Source organism: Oryctolagus cuniculus, chromosome 9 (genome assembly GCF_964237555.1).
Source record: "Oryctolagus cuniculus chromosome 9, mOryCun1.1, whole genome shotgun sequence".
Taxonomy (NCBI): domain Eukaryota; kingdom Metazoa; phylum Chordata; class Mammalia; order Lagomorpha; family Leporidae; genus Oryctolagus; species Oryctolagus cuniculus.
The window spans coordinates 87,438,388-87,461,035 of NC_091440.1; the positions used below are offsets into that span (position 1 = coordinate 87,438,388).

Genomic DNA, 22,648 nt, shown 5'->3' on the forward strand with positions numbered 1-22,648 from the left:
CCAGTTAGAATTTGACTTTTTTTGGCAATTATTGACTATTCTAAATAAAATTGCCTTGATCGTCCTTGTACACGTGATTTGCTATACATATAGAAACATTTTTATTAGGTTGGACCACTAGAAATAGCCATTTTTGCAGGTCCAAAATGGTTGACAGGTAGCAGTGTGACATAGTCCAGCCTATCTTGGGAAGTGGAATTGCTCAGCTTTAGAAGATGTTGCTGAACATTGTCCAAAGTGTCTATATCATTTTAGACTTGTGCCACCCTGGGCATCCTCCCCAATACTGGGTATTGTCAGTCTTTTCAAGTTAAGCCATTCTGTTTGTACAGAGCTCATTTATGTGCTGATGTTTAATTTACCTTTTGCCTCACAGAAAATAGATGCACAAGCTATTGAAGAATTCTACGGGTTGACATCAGATATCTCAAAGAACTCTGAGTCTGGTTACATCCTTTTCTATCAGTCTCGGGACTGAGGGAAAACCGTGATGAAGAGATACTTCTGCCTCATTTCTTCTCTGGTTATTTTGGAAAGGATCAAGCACTGATTTTTCAAGAAAAAGAGAAATGCAGGAAGCTCAGGGGGCAGTAGCACACTTTGCACACAATAAAGCAAAGACTATGGATTAACAAGCCCTTCCTATCATGGTAGTTGATTTCTTTGCTCAGGTATCATGCTGTCCGTGCAGTTCATACGACAAGGAAATGAAATCAGAGATACCAGCTCCTCTTGTAAAACAGCCTTCCAGTTATCGACACGCATTTTCTCTTTATTAATTGCACCAATAATGATTGGAATTCCTTGGGGGTGCAGTAGAAAGATTTGGAATCTGTGCTGGGGTGTGTGTTAATTGCAGGAGGCCATGTGGAGCACACTGCACAGATTTGCCTGGTTGCGGGGTGCAGAGCAGCACAGTCAGCGGTCTTTTCAAGCGTAAACCGGAAATACTTTTGGGCCCAACACTTACAGTTGCCTTCCTGGTGTATAAGACTAACAGATACTAGAATCCAGTGTCAGGAAGACAAATATGTTTTGCTTCTCTGAAGAAGCTTATAATAATATACAGTATATGTATATGTAGGGAACAATTGGTCAAAAGTGGCTTTTTGTTTCCCCAAGGGGAAAGACTGGCTTTGTAATTATAATTTTTTCCTTATTTATTTTACTTAAAACTGGTAGAGTCTTAAGTATTGTACGAAGTGCCCATGATTCTGTCAGTAAATTTGAGCATAATTTTATTAGTTTTTGTCAGTTTTAGTAGTCCTTTGTTTCTATTTTTAAGCTGAATATTGAATTGTATCTGAAATCAGTAAGATACCTTGAGGAAAATTGCAGTGAGAGGCGGTAAATATTCCTTTTTCAGGAGGAACTGATATCTCTGGCCAAACTATTGTTTTTTATTATAGTTTATATGTCAGTTATTTTCAGCTTTAATTTAAATAAAATTAAAAAAAACTGAAAAATTCCCTATAGTTGTTGGAATGATAAAAGAAATTCTGGTGCAGTGGTGGTAAGCCAATCTTTAGAATCCTTAAATATTTTAATGTGTCAAGCCGAGGCCCTGGTTGGAAAATTCATGTCATAGCAGTTAGGTTACTTTCAAATGCCATTTTTTTAACTCTGAACAGAAGTAATACTTTCAGTCCTCATAACCCTAGCATTGTGGATAGCCAGCTAAAAGATCCCATGTTAATGAAATTGACAAGTCCTCCCTTCCCCCTACCCCACTCTGCCTTTACAAATCTTACTGGAAATGTGTTGAGAAATTAAAATTTGTGTTTGTTCAGACTTCATTCTGCTGGGGGTTTTTAAGAAGCACTCTTGATGTAACATGTATGTAACATGTATGTAAACCATTGCAGTTGACATCTTCCCATGTGTCAGTAAGTTGTCTGACGGTGGCTGAATGTAACTTGCAGAAAATAATTGAAAATTACTCAAAATAATAGCAATCAGGCCTTGGATATTCTTATCAAATTCTTTTCAGGCAGTACTTTTTTTTACATTCTCTAATTTTCTAATGTTATTTTACTAAAACTGTTGACTATGGGAAAAACAACAAAAAACTGTTTTTTTGTGCTGCTATTAACATTTATTATCTGTATCCTTTAGCTCAGGAAATGACTTCACCTATTCGTTCTGTAAACAAATCTTTAACAGGGTCACTTAGCTAATTGGGCTGCTTAAGCAGATATGCTGGGAGAAAACTATGATATTTAGTATTTGTACTAAATATTAAAAGTATTTTGACAAATTGCTTTTTAAGATACAATTTCTAAAGCCTCACCCTGGCTGGAGTTGTTTTGTACAAATTATACATAGCTTGCCTGATCTGCCAGTGTCGCACAGAGAGTCATAACCGAGGGTGTAGGGACGGTCAGAGCAGTGGAGGTGGATCCACTTTCTCTTTTGAGGGCTTCAGCCAGACTGTTGCGGAATTAAAGCTGTATTTCTGCAGCTTTGAATGCAGAGAGAAGGGTAGAGTCAAGCAGAATCCGTCGTGACATCAGCTGGGCCACAGCATGCGTGAGAAAGATAGCTGAGGTCATTTGCACAGAGGTACAGCACTGACATGCTGTGCTGTGTTGTTTTTACATTTTTGCAGGTTCTCGCCCTGTGCTGCGTTCCATGAGAGTCGACACACTTTGTTCACATCTAGACCATGTTTGTAGTCTGAGTTGTCCGGGGAGGGGCTACGGGGTGATGGTTTGGATTAACTTTTACTCTTAGTGCAGCTGGGTCTAAGGAAACGGTTTTAAAGCTCATCAGAAACTCAGTGTACTTCTAAAAGGTGTAGGGTTAGGGTTGGGAAAACCAGTACAGGTGTAGGAAGACAGGAAGGAGACCCACACAGATGGCGTTGGGAGGTGGTCTGTTGGCTGACCGTGCATAGAGCAAGGGCAGGTCTAAGCTGTAACTGGTGGCTGGTTGCTCTGTACCTGTGTATGTGTTCGTCGGGATGACTGTCCCATATTTTGTATATTGGAATAAGAATTTCTATGAATTACCATAACTGAAAGTAAATATTCTAAATGAAGTCCCGTGGCTTCTGTCTGGGAAACCTGCCCTGGAGAGGATTGCTTACAACGGAGCCAGGAGGCTGTGGGGAGCGCCAGCAGGAGGTGTCCCCGTGGGTCCTGGGGCCTCTGACCCTCGGCGCAGGGCTTTTTCTTTCCTTGATGGCAGTAGAAAGACCTCATTTTTCATAACATACTACTCTGTCTGCTTTCTTTAAAGCTACCTTTCATTCAAGATTCTCTCATGAGGTATTTGGCTAGGAGCTGGGAGAGGCTAAGATGCTCGGGCCCTGGCTCTTGAGTGCAGTGAACTGTGTGACCTTGGGCAAGTCACTTGACCTCTCTGTGCTTCAGTCTCCCTGTCCTGTCAAATGGGAGTAAAACCTACCTCACAGGGTTGTTGTGGGGATTCATTAGAGATGATGTCTGTAAAGCATTTAAGGTTCTCGAAGAAGGCGCTATATAAATACAAAATAATATCTATTAAAGTTGGTTTATTTGTGCTTGTGGGTTTTTAAGTGTGGTCTTTCCTTTTTCTCTTAAAGTATATTTGCAGATTAGAAATGCACACTTTGGGAATTGTGTTGTCGTCTTTGCCCCAGCGACTCCTGTCATCCAGAGACACTGTCCCTGGGCTAGCACTGCTTGTGTGTACAACAGCTGCCTACACGAGCCTGTGTTTAAGGAGTGCCTGGCTTGCATTTGTCTTACCATAGCAACACGTCATTTTGAAAACTCCAGAGTTTTGATGTTAGCATTTAGAATGCTAGAGAGTAGGTGTCTTAGAGGACCTTTTTTTTTTTTTTTTTTTTTTTTAAAGATTTATTTTATTTACAGAGGCAGGGGCAGAGAGAGAGGTCTTCAGCCACTGGTTCACTCCCCAAGTGGCTGCAATGGCAGGTGCTGGGCCAATCTGAAGCCAGGAGCCAGGAACTTTTTCCAGTGCACCATGTACTGGACCCAAAGTGCACCATGCAGGGACCCAAAGATCTGGGCCATCTTCTGCTTTCCCAGGCCATAGCAGAAAGCTGGATCGGAAGAGGAGCAGCCAGGATTTGGATGCGGCACTGCAGGTGGCAGCTTTACCTGCTTCGCCACAACGCCGGCCTCTGTTGTTGTGTGTGTGTGTGTGTGTGTGTGTGTGTGTGTGTTTTTAAATGATTTGTTTATTTGAAAGGCAGAGTTAGAGGGAAATACAGAAAATCTTCCATTTACTGGTTCACTCCCCAAATGGCTGCAACAGCTGGAGCTAGGCCAATCCGCCAGGAGCCAGGAGCTTTTTCCTGGTCTCCCATGTGGAGATGGACACAAGCACTTGGCCCATCTTCCACTGCTTTCTCAAATGCATTAGCAGGGAACTGGATCAGAAGCAGAGCAGCCAGGACGCTCACCGGTGTCCATATGGGTTGTGAGGACTGCAGGCAGTGGCTTAACCCAGTACACCACAGTGCTGGCCTCAGGTCCCTGTTTCTGACACGCCTACTCCCTGACCTTCCAGGGGAGTTATGACTCCTCTAAGATCTACTTACCTACAGGTGGTCAGTTGGCCAGCACTGGAGGACTTGGGTCTGCTGGGCTGCTGAGCCCCGTGAGAGATTACTTAGGTTGCCCATCGTGGTGGCCACCCTTGGCTCTCCCGGCAACCCTCTGTGGTCAGTGCTGAGCTCCACATTCTGCTGTTGGGAGACACACCCTTGTGGATTCGCTTCAGTTCTCAGAACTTACCCAGGAACAAGTGAGCTACACTGCCCATGGTGACTTCACATGGGCTGTGGAGTTGTGCGTGTCACACACTTCATCCTGAGACTTTACTCCATGACATCTGTACCCAAGTTTTTCACCAGCGCTTGCAAGGCCGAGAGTGCCCTGTCTTCCAGTTCTGCAGCTGCGGCCGGCTGTGCCTGTGAGCCCTGCTGCTTTCCCCACTGCCCTTCTGTCCCACATTCTGTGATCCTTGCTGCCTTCTCCTGTCTCCAGAGTGGCCGGAAGAACAGCCGTAACTTTTGAGTGACAGCCTGTGCTTGTCGTTTGGCTTCCTCGAACGTTAATCCTGACACTGCTATGGCAGCGATGGCTCTCTGGGGATCACGTCTTCCTGGAGTCAACTCTGCAAAAATCAGATGCTTTCAGAAAGGTTACAGCTCCAGTGCTCAGACTCCTTGGCTGCAGCTTTCATTGTACAAAGACTAATTAAGAAATGTCATTTGAACTATTTTTAGTGTCTAATTAAATGACTTTAATATATCCTCAGTGTCGTGCACCTTTCACACTGTGTTTTCAGAGCTTTCTTCCTCTTCCCTAACAGAACTCTGCACCCGTTAAGCAGTCACTCCTGCTTCCTGCTGGTCCCCAAGCCCCTGGTAACCTGCATTCTACTCTCCAGCCCTCTGAATCTGCTCTGTTCCAGGAAGGACTGTGTAGTACTTGCCTTTTGGTGTCTGGCTTATTTCACCTGGCGTAATGTCAGGGTTCATCCATGTTGCAACGTGTGTCAGGGTTGCCTGCCTTTTTAAGGCTGAGTAATAGCCCATTATATGTACAGACCACTTTTTGTCCATCCATTCATCCATGGGCATTTAGGTTCTTTCCACCTTTTGATAATTGTAATTATTATTGCTGTGAACATTGTTGCACCGATGTCTGAGCCCTGCATTTTGGTTTTTCTGGAAATGCACTTAGGAACTGCAGGGTCCCAGAGGATTCTGTGTATAACATCTGGGGCAGAAACCATACATTTTCACCAGCAACATTTCTCCACATCCTTCCCAATACTTACATGTTTTAGAAAGATTGATTTATGGGGCCAACGCTGTGGCATGGAAGATTAAGCATCCACCTGTGGTGCTGGCATCCCATATGAATGCTGGTTTGAGTCTCCGCTGCTTCACTTCCAATCCAGCTCCCTGCTGATGGCCTGGGAAAGCAGTGGAAGATGGTCCAAGTGCTTGGGCCCCAACACTCACGTGGGGGACCTAGAAGAAGCTCCTGGCTCCTGGCTGGGTCTGCTCAGCTCTGGCTGTTGCAGCCATTTGGGGAGTGAACCAGCAGATGGAAGACTTTCTCTCCCTCTCTCTATCTCTTAAATAAATAAATAAATAAAATATTTTAAATAAATTTCCCCCTTTAGTTTGAAAGTCACAGGGAAGATACAACACCACCAAAGAAGGGATGCAGAGCAAGGGCACTGAGTAGTGTAGTCTGTCAACTTCACTTTTTTTTCCCTCGCTGTGAAAGAGAAAAAGATCTTTATCACTCCCTAAATGACTACAACAGTTGGGTCTGGGCCGGGCCAAAACCAAGAGCCAGGAGCTCTGTTAGTCCCCCACATTAGTGACAGGAGCCCAAGTACTTTGGCTGTCATCTGCCTTGCCCGCTGAATCAGAAGTGGAGTAGCCAGGACTTGATACAGGATGCTGGAATCACGGGAGCTGCACTACACACAGGGCCCCAGTGTTTTACTTTGTTTAAAATAGCCATCCTAACATGTGAAGTGGTGTCTTGTGATTTGGGTTTCCCTGGTGACGATGATGCACATCTTATAATGTGCTTATTGGCCATTTGTTTATCTTTGTGTATGTATGTGTTTAAAAACTGATCTATCTGAAAGAGCAACAGAGAGGGCAAAGCAGAGGCAGAGAGACAGAGAGAGAGAGAGGTCTTCCATTTGCTAGTTCACCCCCAGATGACTGCAATGGCCAGACCTGGGATAGGCTGAAGCCAGGAGCCAGGAGCTTCTTCCAGGTCTCCCACATGGGGACTCAAACCAGTGCCCATATGGGATGCTGGTGCTGCAGGCCCTGGCTTCACCCACTATACCACAGCACCCATCCCCATTTGTTTATCTTGGAAGAAATGACTAATGAAGTCTTTTGTCCATGTTTTAATTGGGTTGAATTTTTGGTGATTGTTTAGTGGTAGGATTTCTTTATAAATTTGGGTTTAATCTCATGAGATACACAATGTTAGAAGTATTTTTCCTGTTCTATTGGGTTGTCTCTAAAAAAATTATTTGAAAGGCAGAGTTACAGAGAGAAAGAGAGAGAGGGAGAGATATCTTCCATCTTCTGGGTCACTCCCAGAATACCTGCAGTTGCTAGAGCTGGGTGGATCCAAAGCCAGTAGCCAGGAGCTTCATCGGGGTCTCCCCTGTAGGTGGCAGGGGCCCAAGCACTTGAGCCATCCTCTGCTGCTTTCCCAGGTGCATTTGCAGGGAGCTGGATTGGAAGTGGAGCAGTGGGGACTTAAATTGGCACCCTTATGGGATATCAGTGTCACAATTGGTGGCTTAACTCACTACGCCACAACGCCAGCACCGATGCAACACAGTTTTTAAGGTTGATGCAGTCCAGTTTCTTCTTTTTGCCTTGCTTTTGGTGTCATATCTGAGACATTGCCAAAGCCAGTATCATAAAACTTTTGCTTCACGTTTTCTTCTAAGAGTTTAAAGTTGTAGTTTTTTATATTTAGATGTTTGGTCTAAAAGGAATTCATTTTGGTCTATAATGTAAGGTCATTGTTTTGCATGTGGATATCAGCACCACTGGTTGAAATGACTCCTTTTCCCACTGACTGCTACTAGAAGCCAAAAAGAAACTGGCCACATATGCTTGGGCTGATTTCTGCGTTCTTTCATACCTGTTGGTTATCTGGCTGTTCTTGTGCTAGTATCTCACTGTTTTGATTATTGTAGTTTTGCAGTAGGAACTTGAAATTAAGGAAGTGGGAGGGGTCGGCACAGTGGAATAGTGAGAAAGCCGCTGCCTGCAGTGCCAGCATCCCATATGAGTGCTGGTTCAAGTTCTGGCTGCTCCATTTCTGATCCAGCTCTCTGCTATGGCCTGGGAAAGCAGTAGAAGGTGGCCCAAGTGCTTGGGCCTCTGCACCCATGTGAGACCCAGAAGAAGCTCCTGGGTTTGGATCAGCTCAGCTCTGGTTGCTGCGGCCATTTAGGGAGTGAACCAATGGATGGAAGAACTCTCTCTCTCTCTCTCTCTCACCCCCCTCCCCCTCTCCCCCTCTCCCTCTCTCCCCCTCTCCCCTCTTTCTCTCACTGCGTCTTCCTCTCTGTAACTCTGCCTTTCAAATAAATAAAGCATAAAAAATAATTTAAAAAAGGAAGTGGAAGTCTTCCAACCTTGTGCATTGTAAGGATTATTTTAGCACGAAAAGGCCACTTGAGACTTCATATGAATTTTAGGCTGAGTTTTTTTTTTCTTATTTATGCAAAAGTTGCTATAAGGGGGCCGGTGCTGTGGCATAGTGGGTTAAGCTGCCGCCTGCAGTGCCGGCATCCCATATGGACACTAGTTCGAGACCTGACTGCTCCACTTCCAATCCAGCTCTCTGCTATGGCATGGGAAAGCAGTAGAAGATGGCCCAAGTGCTTGGGCCCCTGCACCCACGTGGGAGACCCAGAAGAAGCTCCCGGCTTCAGATCGGCGCAGCTCCTGCCATTGCAACCAGTTGGGGAACCATCAGATCCCCAACCATCGGATGGAAGACGTCTCTCTCTCTCCCTCCCTCCCTCTCCCTCTCCCTCTCCCTCTCCCTCTCCCTCTCCCTCTCCCTCTCCCTCTCCCTCTCCCTCTCCCTCTCCCTCTCCCTCTCCCTCTCCCTCTCCCTCTCCCTCTCCCTCTCCCTCTCCCTCTCTCTCTCTCTCTCTCTCTCTCTTTCTCTCTTTCTCCTCCTCCTCCTCCTCCTCCTCTCTCTGTAACTCTGATTTTAAGTAAATAAATAAATCTTTTTAAAAAAAGTTGCTATAGGATTTTTGATAGGAATTTCATTGAAAGGTCACTTTGGGTAGTGTTGTCATCTTAACTGAAAGGCCACTACAAAACACACCGAACACCAGAGTTAAAGGAAAGGTTTTATTGTTGGAGTGGGAGGGTAGGACCTGACAGGCTGGAGAGAGAGGGCAAGAAAGAGCCTGTGTGGAAAAACAGGTCTGATAGCCTTGCAGAGATAAGGAAGTGGGAGCAGCGAGTCCCGAGTCCCGTTAGGATGGGGGTGGAGCTGATGCTTGTGGTTGGGCCATTTGCTCACCTGACTTCTAGTAAGCCAGGCTGCACTTGGGAACTGAAACTTATTCTGGAGAGACTGAAACTTACTGTACAAGATGGCGACTGGGCCAGAGCCTAAAATGGAGCCTGAGGTTTAAGATGGCGCCTCAGATAAGACGGCACTGGTTTCACTGACATTAGCCATATTGAATCTTCCACTCCAGGAACACTGGATGTCTTAACATGTATTTAGGTTTTTAAGCTCTTTCAAGCAATGTTTTGTAGTTTTAAGTGTGCAAGTCTATCACTTCTGTAGTTAAATTAATTCCTAGGTATTCTGTTACTTTTGATGCTAATGTAATTTCTTACTCTTCCTCTCTGATTACTTATTATTAGCATTAAAATGTAACTGATTCTTGCAAGGCATGCTTAATGGTTTTTCTTTTAACATTCTATTTGAAAGGCAGAGGGACAGAGACAGACAAAGAACTCCTATCCTCCCATCCCATTCTGAAATGGTCACAACAGCTGGTGCTGGGCCAAGCTGAAGCCCAGAGCTGGGGTCTCCCTCCACGGCCTCCTAAGCTGTGCATTGTCAGGAAGCTGGGTCAGGATGCCGCAGTACCAAGCAGCATCTCAGCCTGCGCCAAGCTCCCACCCCTCAGCAATCCTTTGTTGTGTTAAATCTTTAGGGTTTTCTGCTGAAAAGATCATTTGTGAGCAGAGATAGCTTTACTACTTTTTTTTTTTTTTCAATTTGGATGGCTTTTATTTCTTTGTCTTGCCTAAAACTCTGGCTAGTACGTCCACTACTACAATGAATAGAAGTGGTGAAAGTTGGGCATTCTTGTCTTGTTTCTGATCTCAGGAGGAACCACTATGAATATGTTAGCTGAGCGGTTTGTTTTGTTTTGTTTTGTTTTAAGATTTATTTATTTGAAAGGCACAGTTTACAGAGAAGAGAAGGAAATAGAGATTTCCATCCACTGGTTCACTCCTCAGATGGCCTCAACAACCAGAGCTTTGCCCTTCCAGACCAGGAGTTTCTTTTAGATCTCCTACATAGGTGCAGGGGCCCAAGCACTTGGACCATCTACTGCTGCTTTCCCAGGCCATAGACAGGAAGTTGGATTGGAAGTGGAGCAGCCAGGACATGAACCAGAGCCCATATGGGATGCTGGTGCCACAGACAGCGGATTTACCCGCTATGCGTGGGAGACATAGAAGAAGCTCCTGGCTCCTGGCTTTGGATCATCCCAGCTCTGGCTGTTGATCATCCCAGCTCTGGCTGTTATGGCCATTCAGGGAGTAAACTAGTGGATGTGTTACCGGAGAAGCTGGGGTTCTTGTCTTCGTGCAAGAAAGAATTCAGGCGTGAGACAGAGAGTAGTAGAAAGCAAAATAACAAGGTTTATTAGGGTAGGGACTTCCGTAAGAACGGATGGGCACCTCTCCAGACAGAACCTGAGAGAGAGTGCCCAGTTGCTCAGACTGGTGGAGAGCGAGGTTACATGGTTGAGTAGAGAGAATACACTTGGCCAGGCCAGGCGGATGGCTCAACTGAGAGGCAGAGGGCTGAGAGAGCAGTCTGGTTGAGGCCGGGGGTTTTGATGTGATTGGTCTTGCCCCTCCACCCTCCTCCTGGAACAAAGGACTTTTTGGATGTAAATACGAAAAATTCTTACCTGAATTTTCCCCCTGAAGTTATCAGACAAGAGGAAGCCTGGCTGGCTTCACCCCGGTTAGAGGAAGGATGGGCAGGACCCCCTGGAAGATGGATAGGATGTTTGAAGTGCAGATACTGGGCTGCACCTGGAAGGTTACCAGGCAGAAGGGGCGGGACCACCACATGGAAGGTTATTGGGTAGAAGGGGTAAGGCAGGATGTTTCAAGTGCAGATATTGGGCTGCACCTGGAAGGTTATCAGGATGACTTTGAGATGCATATACACCTAGATGTCAACTCCTTAGGCCTTTGTCACACACTCATAAGCTCATATCTGACTTCCTACCTAACAGATGGAAGACCTTTCTATTCTCCCTCTCTGTCTGTAACTCTGCCTCTCAAATAAATAAATAAAATCTAAAAAAGAAAAAAAAAAGGCTGCAGTCTCTCTGTAGTGATTGGACAAGCTGTCCCAAAACCTGTATAATTGGTAGAATGTTCTAGGTCCTGTCACCATCCCCAGAGATGCTGATTCCTTGAGATGAGGAATAGTGGTCCTGGCCAGCGGAGTTTGAGACTCCCTAGGTGTAGAACTCGTTTGGAGTTCTCCATCATGTTTATGTGAGGTCACTGTGAGTTTCAGGTTGATCTGAAGTGGAGAGCATGGTCAAAAAACTCAAATCTTGTAAATCTTGTAAGACATGATCAAGGGAAACAAGGGAGGGGCTGTGCCCTTGTCTTCACATGCAGTATATGAAGGGCTGCCATCCAGGGATGTTTTGCTTCTGGGGTTGAATTGTGACTCCCTGGGCGAGGGCAGAGAGGCACTGCGTGCACCAGGAAGGGTTTTCTGGTGACTGCTCAGCAACAGGGCCTGCCTGCTAAGAAATGCAGTGTCAAACCATTGCCCTTAGACCATTTGCTGGCCAGATTCTTGAACTCGCCAGAAAGTTGTGCCAGATAACCTTAAGCTTCTTCCCAGATGAGTCACCCAAAACTGGGGCTACCCTGAGTCACTGGTAAATAGCAAAGCTGGTTTGCTGAGCCCGTGTTTTCTCTTGCAAGGTCATATGCTTTGTCCTACATCATGCTGCCCTTTGGCCTTTAAAATAGTTGGGCACAGAGTACTGTCAGTTACTCTAGGAGAATTTGATTGCCCCTGGTCATCAGGTTGGGAATCATCCCATCACCAATTCATGAGTGGGAAAGGAGGGAGTGGAAGAAAATACACAGACCGGAGATTTCAGAGGGGCAGAAGTGGGATTTATGTGGCCTACAACTTGAGCAGGCAGGGTGGTGGCAAGGTGAAATTACTGGCCTTGGGGAAAATCTACCCTGTATATATACTACTTTCTACCACCTCCCAAACATTTGCCTGTAGATAGAGGAACAGCTGAATTCTGGCCAAATTGACAGGAAACCTTACAAAGTGACTGAGGGATGACTTACCCACCTTGCATGCATGTGTTGCTTGTAATATGCTTCCAATAAGCTCCTGTAAGCTTATGCTGGGTATTTGTAGGCAAGCTTGTAGACAAATGAAATAGAGTTTTGGCCTTACTGTGTAGGCCATGTCACTACAAACCTTCCATAACAATGATAGAATGATCTAGCAAGTAGACTTACAAAATTATATTTCAAAGGAATAGATTGCTAATTGTGATAATGGAAGTATCGAACCTAATTTCCCAGTAGTATATGTATTTATCATTCCCCAAGTCGTCAGTTGCTACCCCCTCCTCCAAAATTTGGTCTATTGTGAACATGAAGTATGGGTATTAGAGTATCTGGACTTCTATACATTTTATTTGAACTGGTTTGAAATCACATTTAATTTGCCCTACTGAATGTAGAGTTACAAGCAGACAAGGTTTGTGATCTATGCCAAAGTGGGCAGGGGTGGGGAAACATGTACTTTTTTTTTTTTTTTTTGACAGATAGAGATGACAGTGAGAAAGAGATACAGAGAGAAAGGTCTTCCTTCTGTTGGTTGGTTCAACCCCCCCCCCCCCCCAAATTGCTGCTATGGCTGGTGCTGTGCCGAGCCAAAGCCAGAAGCCAGGTGCTTCTAGGTGCTTCTTCCTGGTCTCCCATGCTAGTGCAGGCGCCCAAGCACTTGGGCCATCCTCCACTGCCTTCCCTGGCCACAGCAGAGAGCTGGACTGGAAGAGGGGCAACTGGGACTAGAACCCGGTGCCCACATGGGATGCCAGCACCATAGGCGGAGGTTTAACCAAGTGAGCCATGGCGCCGGCCCCAGGCAACATGTACTTTTAGAAGATATTCCTGGTGGCCGGAATTATGGCGTAGCAGGTGAAACCACCACCTGCAGCGCTGGCATCCCATAGACGTGCCGGTTTGAGTGCTGGCTACTCCACTTCAGGTCTAGCTCCCTGCCAATGACCTGGAAAGGCAGTGGAAGATGGCCCAAGTACCTGGATTCCTGCTACCCATGTGGGAGACCCAGATGAAGCCCCTGGCCCAGCCTGGGCCTTGTAGCCATCTCGGGGGTAAGCCAGTGGATGGATGATCTCTCTCTCTCTCTCTGTCTCTCCCTCTCTGTAACTCTTTCAAATAAATAATTAGATCTTCAAAAAAATGATATTCCTGGACTGTGGGTTGGAAGGGCCAGAGTGGTGGTGATGAGGCTGACAGGACTTGGAGTAGGCTGTCTGGCTGGGGACGAAGGAGAAACCAAGGAGGGTCCAGAGGAGTTAGAGTTTGCCTACAAACGATACTGACAATCGGCCGCTCCAAAAGGGCCTCAGGGCGCATGCGTGATTTCCCGGCATGCCTTTGGGAAGCTCGTTTTCGGATAGTGCAGAAAGCGAGTTGGATAGGAGAGCCTACGTGGAGAGAAGGACCACTCAGAAGCTCCTTGGGGCCCGGGGCAGAAGGGATGAGAGGCAGGAGGCGAGATGGTGGCCTCAGGAGTCGAGGTGGACTGGAGAGTCTGCTGTGGGCGTGGGCGGGAGGGAGCCGCCCTTCCCTCACACGTGTTTCTTGGGGTTCTGTTCAGGCCACTTGCTCTCATGTGGCTCTTTGGGGCCACCTCACCCCCTCCCGTGGTGTCAGTTGTCATCCGGGGCTGTGACTGCCAACCCTTTACCCCTGCCCCCTGAGGGCCAGGCCTCTTCTCGGGTTGTGTCTCCTGGAGGGTTCCACCAGGCATCACGCAGACACCCTGCCCAGACCTGTGCTTCCGTGGCGTTCCCGGGCCCTGCGTGGCACACTGTTCACCCGTGTGGACAGGCAGAAGCTGCGAGGTGTCTCCAGTCCTGCATCATCCTCTGGCATGGAGACTCCTGCCAGCAGGCCCTCTCCTGTTCTTTTTATGTCTTGACAGCTCTGGGCATGGCCCTGGCTAGGCCACCCCATCAGCCCTTTTGCCTCCAGTCGTGGCCAGTGTATCCTCTGCAGTGAAATTTGAGTGCTCTCCTTAAAATGCACAAATTGATGGGGCTAAGTGCTGAAAGAACCCATCCATCTAAAACAGCTGGACTCCACATCCCTCTCCATACAGTCCACCTTCTTTAATAAGGTCCCTCATAATCTGACTTCTGAATGCCCTTTGACCTTGTTCTTGCCCTCCCTCCCTGCCCCCAACATGCGCGCGCGTGCACACACACACACACACACAGGCCTTCGTCACAATTCTGGCTTCTGTCATACTCAGTCCAGGTGGGAGGTGCAAATTCTCCTCCCAAGCGTTTGCACACGTGGTTCTCCCACCTGACACTCTCTCCAGCCCCCAGCTTGTTTCCCCCCACAGCTTGGAGTCACCCATCAGGTACCAACTGTGTGGCTTCTCCTCATCTTCCGCAGTGGAGCTTTGATCAGCTCCTTGGGGTCTTAACAGTGCCCTGCACCTCCACCCTGTGATGCAGCTGCTTGCCTGCCTGTCACCAGCTTACGCCACACCACCACCTGCAAACCACCCTCCTCACTGCTCTGGAGTTCACATTTTTATTTGTTAGTTTACTTATTTAAAAAAAAGTAGAGAGAGAGAGAAAGGTATCTCATCTTTTGGTTCACTCCCCAAATGCCTGAAACAGCCAAGGCTGGACCAGGCCATAATCAGGAGCCAAGAACTCAGTCCAGGTCTTACCTGTGAGTGGCAGGGGCCTTCACCTGCTGCCTACTAGGATGTGCGTTAACAGAAAGCTGGAATCAGGAGTTGAGCCAGGAATTGAATCCAGGCACTCGGATGTGGGCTGTGGGCCTCCCAAGCTGTCTTAACCACTGTGCCAATGCTCACCCCTCTGCTCTGGATTTTTAAATTGATCAGTGTGTCCAGCTGGCTCACATGTGTCTGAGCAGTTGTGAATGAAAAATGAGCTCATGGATGAGTGGACTTCCTAATTTCTGGCTTGGGGCAGTCATACTTAAAGAACATAGGAGGAAGAATTTGCCCTGGGGAGAGATAATGTTAGTTTTGAGCTTGTTCAGCTGTGCCTGTGATAGAACCGATAGGAGATGCCCAATAGGCAGTGAGGTATTCAGAGCAAAAACTGGGGGCAGCAGGAGCTGGAGCTGGAGCTGGAGTTCTGGGTCCTTAGTGCGTAGCTGCTGTTTGAAGAGATCGCCAGGGAAGTGTGTACAGGGCGCCCCTGGTGGTGTCCTGAGCAACACCAAAGAGTTGAGCACGAGGAGCCCAAGCAGACCGGGCAGCAGCGAGGGCACTGAGGCAGCCAAGGCCACAGGAGATAGCAGTGGCCGGTGCTGGACGAAGGCTCTGGATGTGACCAGTGAGGAGGCAGCTGCTGTCCTTGGTGGCTGGTGAGGGAGTGGAAGTTAAGCTGTGAGCAGCTGAGCAGGAGCAAGTGGAGGGAGTGGGGTGACTGTGCTTTCTGGGAGCTGGCCAGGTGGTGAGGAGTGCCGGAAGTCTGTGAAATGAATGGGGGCACACCCCGCTTGTGGGGTATGTAATTTTTATTTTATAATCACTAGTTGTGGTGGGGATGACTTCTCATGAGAGGGAATTTAGGATACACAGTGGGATACAGAGAAGAAAAAATATACCTGTAACTTGTACAACCAGGAGACACTGGGTGTTCTGTTTCACTCGGGGGTGTGCCTGTCCATCCGTCAGGCATTGGGATGTCCCCAGCCACCCGGTCAGCCAGTGTGAGCACCATGTCCTGGGGTATGAAGGAGAAATAGCTCAAACCCATTGGAAAACCTGGCCAAGCGCCAGCAGCCCTTCCTGCTGCACACTCTCTCTCGGGGTTCTTGGTGGGAGTAACTTGAGGGGTGGGGGGGTCCCCAAATTGGTTTTTATTCAGATTTCCTAATTTTGCTGCTTAAGTAATCTTTTAAAAAATCTACCACTTTTGCATTAGGTCTTCACCCCTACCATCTGTCCCAGAGGTTCCATGGTTCTTGGGTGCATGCCTGGGCACACTTGTGCTGCTACTTCCAGTCCCATGATTCCCTACTGACCCTCCTGTCCCTCACACTTGAACTGTAGGGTCCCTGAGTACAGGGAACATGGCATGGGCACTACTTTTTCTCTGAGGAATGGTGGATTGCACCAGAAAACTAGATTAAATGTGCACACAAACATATCCCTTTGTCATTTGAATTCATCTTCATGGGTGTCTAATTTTCCATATACTGGGTTGCTCTAAATGCTTTTGGTGTTTCACAGAGCATCTGCACTGCATCCTGAATTTATGAGCTTAAATCAGTTTTCCATGGATTTTTGCTGCCTAATACACTAAAATTTAATGCTACACTATCACTGTTTTGTTATGCTTTCACATTTTCTAGACCAAGACATAGTTTGTCCTTGACATCAGGAGCCCCGACTGACAACTCAAAGGCTGAAAGTGACCTGACACCTGGGGTCAGGGGCATCTGAAGGTTGCAGCAGGGATTGCAGCTACGCCGGTGGAGAGACAGCTGCCCCCGTGCCCCCGTGGCCTCCGCTCTGCAGGCGGTCTCTCCACATGGGCTAACCTGGGACTCCTCACAGAACTGTGGCTGGGATCCTAGAGAGGGCATCTGCAGAGAGCAAGAGAAGTGCTCAGCACTTTTACGATCTCCTCTCCAAAGTCACAGAACATCATGCCGCCCGAGTATGTTGGTCAAGGCAGTCCCAAAGGCCTGTGCAGACTTGAGGAAAGTGGACACACTGGCCACCAGCCCTGGGAGGGATGCCAAGGTCATGCAAGAATAGGTGGCATGGGGGGTAGCTGCTGCCATCTTTTTTTTTTTAACTTTTATTTAGTAGATATAAATTTCCAAAGTACAGTTTATGGATTACAATGGCTTCCCCCCACCCCAATAACTTCCCTCCCACCCACAACCCTCCCATCTCCCGCTCCCTCTCCCATTCCATTCACATCAAGATTCATTTTCAATTATCTTTATATACAGAAGATCAATTTAGTATATATTAAGTAAAGATTTCATCAGTTTGCCCCCACACAGAACACAAAGTGCAAAATACTGTTTGAGCATAGTCATATCATTAATTCACATTGAACTACACATTAAGGACAGAGATCCTACATGAGGAGTAAGTGCACAGTGACTCCTGTTGTTGACTTAACAATTTGACAATCTTGTTTAAGGCGTCAGCAATCTCCCCAGGCTCTAGTCATGAGTTGCCAAGGCTATGGAAGCCCCCTGAGCTTGCCGACTTTGATCTTATTTCAACAAGGCCATAGTCAAAGTGGAAGTTCTCTCCTCCCTTCAGAGAAAGGTACCTCCTTCTTTGATGGCCTGTTCTTTCCACTGGGATCTCACTCGCAGAGATCTTTCATTTAGGTTTTTTTGTTTGTTTGTTTGTTTGTTTTTTGCCAGAGTGTCTTGACTTTCCATGCCTAAAATACTCTTGTGGGCTCTTCAGCCAGATCCGAATGCCTTAAGGGTTGATTCTGAGGCCAGAGTGCTGTTTAGGATGTCTGCCATTCTATGAGTCTGCTGTGTATCCCGCTTCCCATGTTGGATCGTTCTCTCCCTTTTTTATTCTATCAGTTAGTATTAAGCTGCTGCCATCTTTGAAAATGGGATCTGCCGCAGTCATTACCGAAAGACTTTGTAGAGGAGACTCATATCTAGGGAGCGCATGAGGATATATTTATTTTAAGATTTATTTCATTTATTTAAAAGGCAGAGAGAGAGAGAGAGAGAGAGAGAGAGAGAGAGAGAGAAACTCTTCCATTGACTGGTTCACTCCCCAAATGGCTGCAATGGTCAGAGCTGGGCCAGACTGAAGCCAGGAGCCAGGAGCCTTCTTCCAGGCCTCCCACATAGGTACAGGGACCCGAGCACCTAGGCCATCCTCCACTGCTTTCCCAAGCCCATTCACAGGGAGCTAGATTGGAAGTAGAGCAGGTGGGACACGAATTGGTGCCATATCGGGTGCCAGCACCACAGGTGGTGGCTTTACTCACTATGCCACAGCGCCGGTCTGGCACCGGATATTTCTTTAGTAAAAGCCTTTTGGTCATGTCCCTCAGGCTTAAAATAGAAGGCAGAGGAAAAAGCAGTGAAGGCCAGGGAAGGGATGCTGGACCCTGGAGATGCCACATGTCAGAGTCATGGGGACGAGGTCCAGATGTTTGCCTTGGTCACGTCGTGATGGGGAATTTCACAGTCACATACATCATTATTCTCTCCTGTGAGTAGGTCTGTGGGTCTGGTGGGTCTCTGGGTCTGGTGCTGCTATGGGCACAAGAAGAAGGCATGCTGCCTTGTGCATACTGATCAACACACACACTTATCTCTCTCTAACACACACATGCACACACACGTGCCCGCACACACATTTTATAACCCTTTTTTGTAGAACGCTGACTGACAGAGCTCCATTGCCCTTCAGCGGGCTACCACAGTCTCCTGAGTGGGATCAGCAGGGTCATGATGCATCAGGGAATCCGAAAAGAAAGTGCACTTTGGAAGCAACCTTTGTCACCTTTTGCAGGCAAAGCCTTAAATATAACCAGCCAACATATTAGTTGTTGGAGTTACAAATCAAGAGCTAGAAATGCATTGCTCCAGTTAGTAACAAGATACAGGAGAGAGAAAGAAAGCACAGATGATTAGCTTTGGGAAATAAGACAAAGTACAAGAAACAGGTTCACCAGTGAGGCTTTGGATATGGTTAAAAAAAAGAGAAACAGCCACATCAGCCTCTTTGAAGAGGAGTCGTACTCAGGACAAAAGTTTAACACTCAAGGGTCCCTCGTTCATCAATTCATTCGTTCATTGATTCATTTATTCAAGACCTATTTTGGGGCATCTCATGTGTGCTCAGCACTATTGCAGGCAATGAAAAATTGAATGAGGGGATAGTGTTGTGATGTAGTGGGTGAAGTCACTGGCTGTGACACCAGCATCCCATATGGGTATGCCAGTTGGAGTCCTGGCTGCTCCACTTCTGATCCAGCTCCCTGCTAATGTACCTGGGAAATCAACAGAACTGGCCCAGTGTTTGGGCCCCTGCACCCCTGTGGGAGATCCATATGAAATTCCTGGCTCCTGGTTTCAGCCAGCCTGGCCCAGCCCTGGTTGTTGCAGCCATTTGGGGAGTGAACCAGTGGATGGAAGATCTCTCTCTCTCTCTCTCTCTCTCTCTCTCTCTGTCTATCTCTCCCACCTCTCTGTAGTTCTGACTTTGAAATAAATAAATAAATCTTTTTTTAAGAACTGAATGAGACTGACAGCCCTCATGGACTGCAGTTCTAATGGGGTCCACCAAGCAAAGGTATTGGATACTGGACTGTGTATGAAGGAATGGACATGGCTACTTGCCAGACCTCTCTGAAGGGGAACACTCTAGTGGAACTGGGAGGATGCGTGGAGCCAGGTGGAGTCTGTTCCAGGCTGGGGACAGCAACTACCTGAGTCCTGAAATGGGAACAAGTTTGAGGTGCATAATGGGGTCGTGTGGCTGATTCAGTGGGAATCCCAACCCCAGATGGCTTTGTTGCTATGTTCTTAGCAAAGCTGGTTTTTTAATGACTGCAAAAGTTTGAATAGTCAAAGCATGACTTTTTAAAACAGACTTAATAAATATAGCATCTGATTTCTGTGCACATCGTAGAAAATGTGATGTGAGGAAATTAAGAAGCCAGTTGTTTCAATGTCATTCACTGAATAAAACCTCATCTCCATTGATGGGATATGCCCTCTCTGCCATACATTGCGATCCCAGGTGCACTTGTTCTCTCTCTCTTCAGTTTCATCGGTCTGCCTGTCTGGTTCTATTCCCAAGACCACCCTGTTTCAAATCACTGTGATTCTCAATGTCTCAACAGCACCTCATTGAAAATAAGGGAGGGGCTGGCGCTGTGGCATAGTGGCCTAAGCATCTGCCTGCATCCTATATGGGCCCCGGTTCATGTCCCGGCTGCTCCTCTTCAGATCCAGCTCTCTGCTTTGGCCTAGGAAAGCAGTAGAAGATGACCCAAGTGCTTGGGCCCCTGCACCCGTGTGGGAGACCCAGAGGAAGCTCCTGGCTCCTGGTTTCTGATCAGCTCAGCTGCAGCCATTGCGGCCATTTGGGGAGTGAACCAGTGGATAGAAGACCTTTCTCTCTGTCTCTCCCTCTCTCTCTCTGTAACTCTACCTCTCAAATAAATAAACCTTTAAAAATAATAACAATAAGGGAAACTCTGTAGGAATGTTGAGTGATTTCTTGCATGATGACTGTGTTACATTTCAGAGCATAGTTATTGCCCCCCTCCCTTTTTTTCTTCTTTCATAATGCCATAATATTGATGCTGCCTCAAGGGTACACTGGTCACCCACGGCCCCTGCCCCATGGCTATCAGTGGGGCCTCCTTCCTCTGCCCAGACCCACTCCCTGAGTGTATCCCATGGAACACACATGTTCCCTAGATTCCAGTGTGGGAAATCTTGAACTTGTGTCATCTTGCTTCAGAAGGGACTAGAAGGCTATAGAGGAGCTTGGATTCACATAGAATCTGCTGGGCTCCCACCACGTCCCAGGCATTGTGCTGGCTGCTTTCAGGTGTACCATACCATTTAATTCTTTACCCTTTGAGTAGCTCTTCCTGTCCTTGTTTCCTGGGGAGGGTCTGAGAGCCTGAGGGATGATGTTATAATGTCTAACAGGTACCAAGCCTTGTGTTAGGTACCGGGGATGGACAATTACTTCTATGCATAGTCTATCTTCTAGTCAAATTGCACTGCTTGGTTTATCCCCCAAATAACAGAAATCACAGCCAGGAGCCAGGCTTGGCAATGACTCTGCATGATCTCACTTCGCCCTCACAACCATGTGTGGTTCTCTCCTAATTCTTTAACTCCAGGTTGTTCCTGAGTGGTATAAACACGCACTTTGGAGTTAGGAGGAATTTGCTGTCATTCTGTGGGTGAGGACATGGAGGTGTGGGGAGGTGAACTTGTTTGCTAGCGAAGTCCCACTCCTAACAAGGTGCCTGGGTGTGACGCCTGCATGGGACACTGCTGCTATGGTTTGAACAGGATTTGCCCCATGGGTTCATGTAGGCCTTTAAACCCCAGAGTCATAAAATAATCGTAGTAAGAGGGGAAAAACAATCCAGTTATGGTGTCTAAGAGGTAGGGCCCTGGGTGTGCCCTGGGAAGGTAGTTCTCACGAGGGGCTTATTATAAATGCCTGAGTTTGGGCCCAGTCTATCTCTGTTTCCTGACTCACCACATGGTCCTTCCTCTTCATGTACTCTACCATCTGATCAAAACCTGCAGTTGGAATCTCCAAAACTGTGAGCTAAACTCCTTGGTTGAGAAAGTCAGGCGTTTCCTTGTAGTAATGACAAGCTGACTGGTAGAACCACCCATGCTGCTGTGCTCTCTGAGTCGTATAGCACAGCACTTCTCTGCCCAGGGCTTCTCTGACAGGGCAGCCCCTCAGGAGGCCTTGACTGATTCGTGAGCTGGATGCAATTCATGCTTCACCACCCAGGACCTGCCATGCTTGCACCTGTGCACTAGGGCCAGCCTGGCTACCGGATCTCATTTTCCTGAGGGTTGGGGCCACATCTGAGTCCTACCCCAGGCAGCACGTGGCAGGGTGCTCCAGACTTTGCACAGGGAATGGAACTGGGAAAATGGCGTAGCCCACCATTCTGGACAGAAAATAGCTTTTCTCCTGAGATACTCCCAAGGGAGACAGTGAAACTACACAGCTAGCAGATAGGCCTGGTTTGAGAACTGGTTCTGGAGCCAAGCCCCTACCTCCAGTGCCTTTGATGTAGACATTTTCAGGCCTCAGTGTCTCTCAAGTTGGCCTTCCTCCATGAAGTGTAACTCGTCAAGTTAAGGGAATCTCACAAAGCAAAAGGCAGAGTCAAGGCCCTGAATCACAAAGACCCCAAAAGACTCCATCTCCATGTCAGTCTGTTTCAACAGCTTTGCAGGAGCTCACAGGCCCTGAGCAAACAAAGTGATACCAATCTACTAGATACCAATCTAGTCCCACACAGACCAGAGCCCACCTTTGCCATTTCAGAAGAAACACACTGGCCCCTCTCACTGATCAATCAAAGGCAGGCCATGACCACTAAGGTCCAATCAGAGGCCCACACAGGAGCTGTTTATGCGCTGCTCACCGCCACTTTAAGCAGTAAGATTTACTGCCTTTTACCCCTAGGAACTAAGCGATAGCTGCCTGACTCCTTTCTATGTGCCTTGCAAATAAACTTTCTTCCACTATCCAGGGCTCAGTAATTGGCTGTGAATCTTGCTGTATGCAGAGTAAGCAGACCCAGTTTTGGGAGTTCTATAGCAATTCTTCCAACCAGTTTTGGAGATGTTCTCTAACAGTTCCATCACTTGTTAACTATGTACTCTCTGAAGCTCAATTTCCTCTTTTGGGAATTAGGAAAATGAAATAAGATGAAAGTGATTCATATATAAAAAGTCCCTCATGGGGCTGGAGCCATGGTGCAGCAGGTTAAAGTGTTAAAGTCCCAGGTGCTGGTTCAAGTTGCATCTGCTCCACTTCCA

At 47.2% G+C, this 22,648-nt stretch overlaps 1 protein-coding gene across 3 annotated transcripts in view; it reads left to right on the forward strand.

Moving 5' to 3' along the window:
• The window catches only part of USP12 (ubiquitin specific peptidase 12), a 184,555-nt gene that overhangs the window by 102,038 nt on the left and 59,869 nt on the right, over positions 1–22,648 (forward strand). For 2 of the 3 annotated variants that reach the window (XM_051834124.2, XM_051834125.2), the window contains exon 9: positions 377–3,523. The exons of the other annotated variant lie outside the window; for it this stretch is intronic. In XM_051834124.2, the coding sequence (XP_051690084.1) occupies positions 377–478 (102 nt within the window). In that variant the 3' untranslated portion in view covers positions 479–3,523. Of the gene's footprint in view, positions 1–376; positions 3,524–22,648 lie in introns of those variants that run through there. 3 annotated transcript variants of the gene reach the window in all.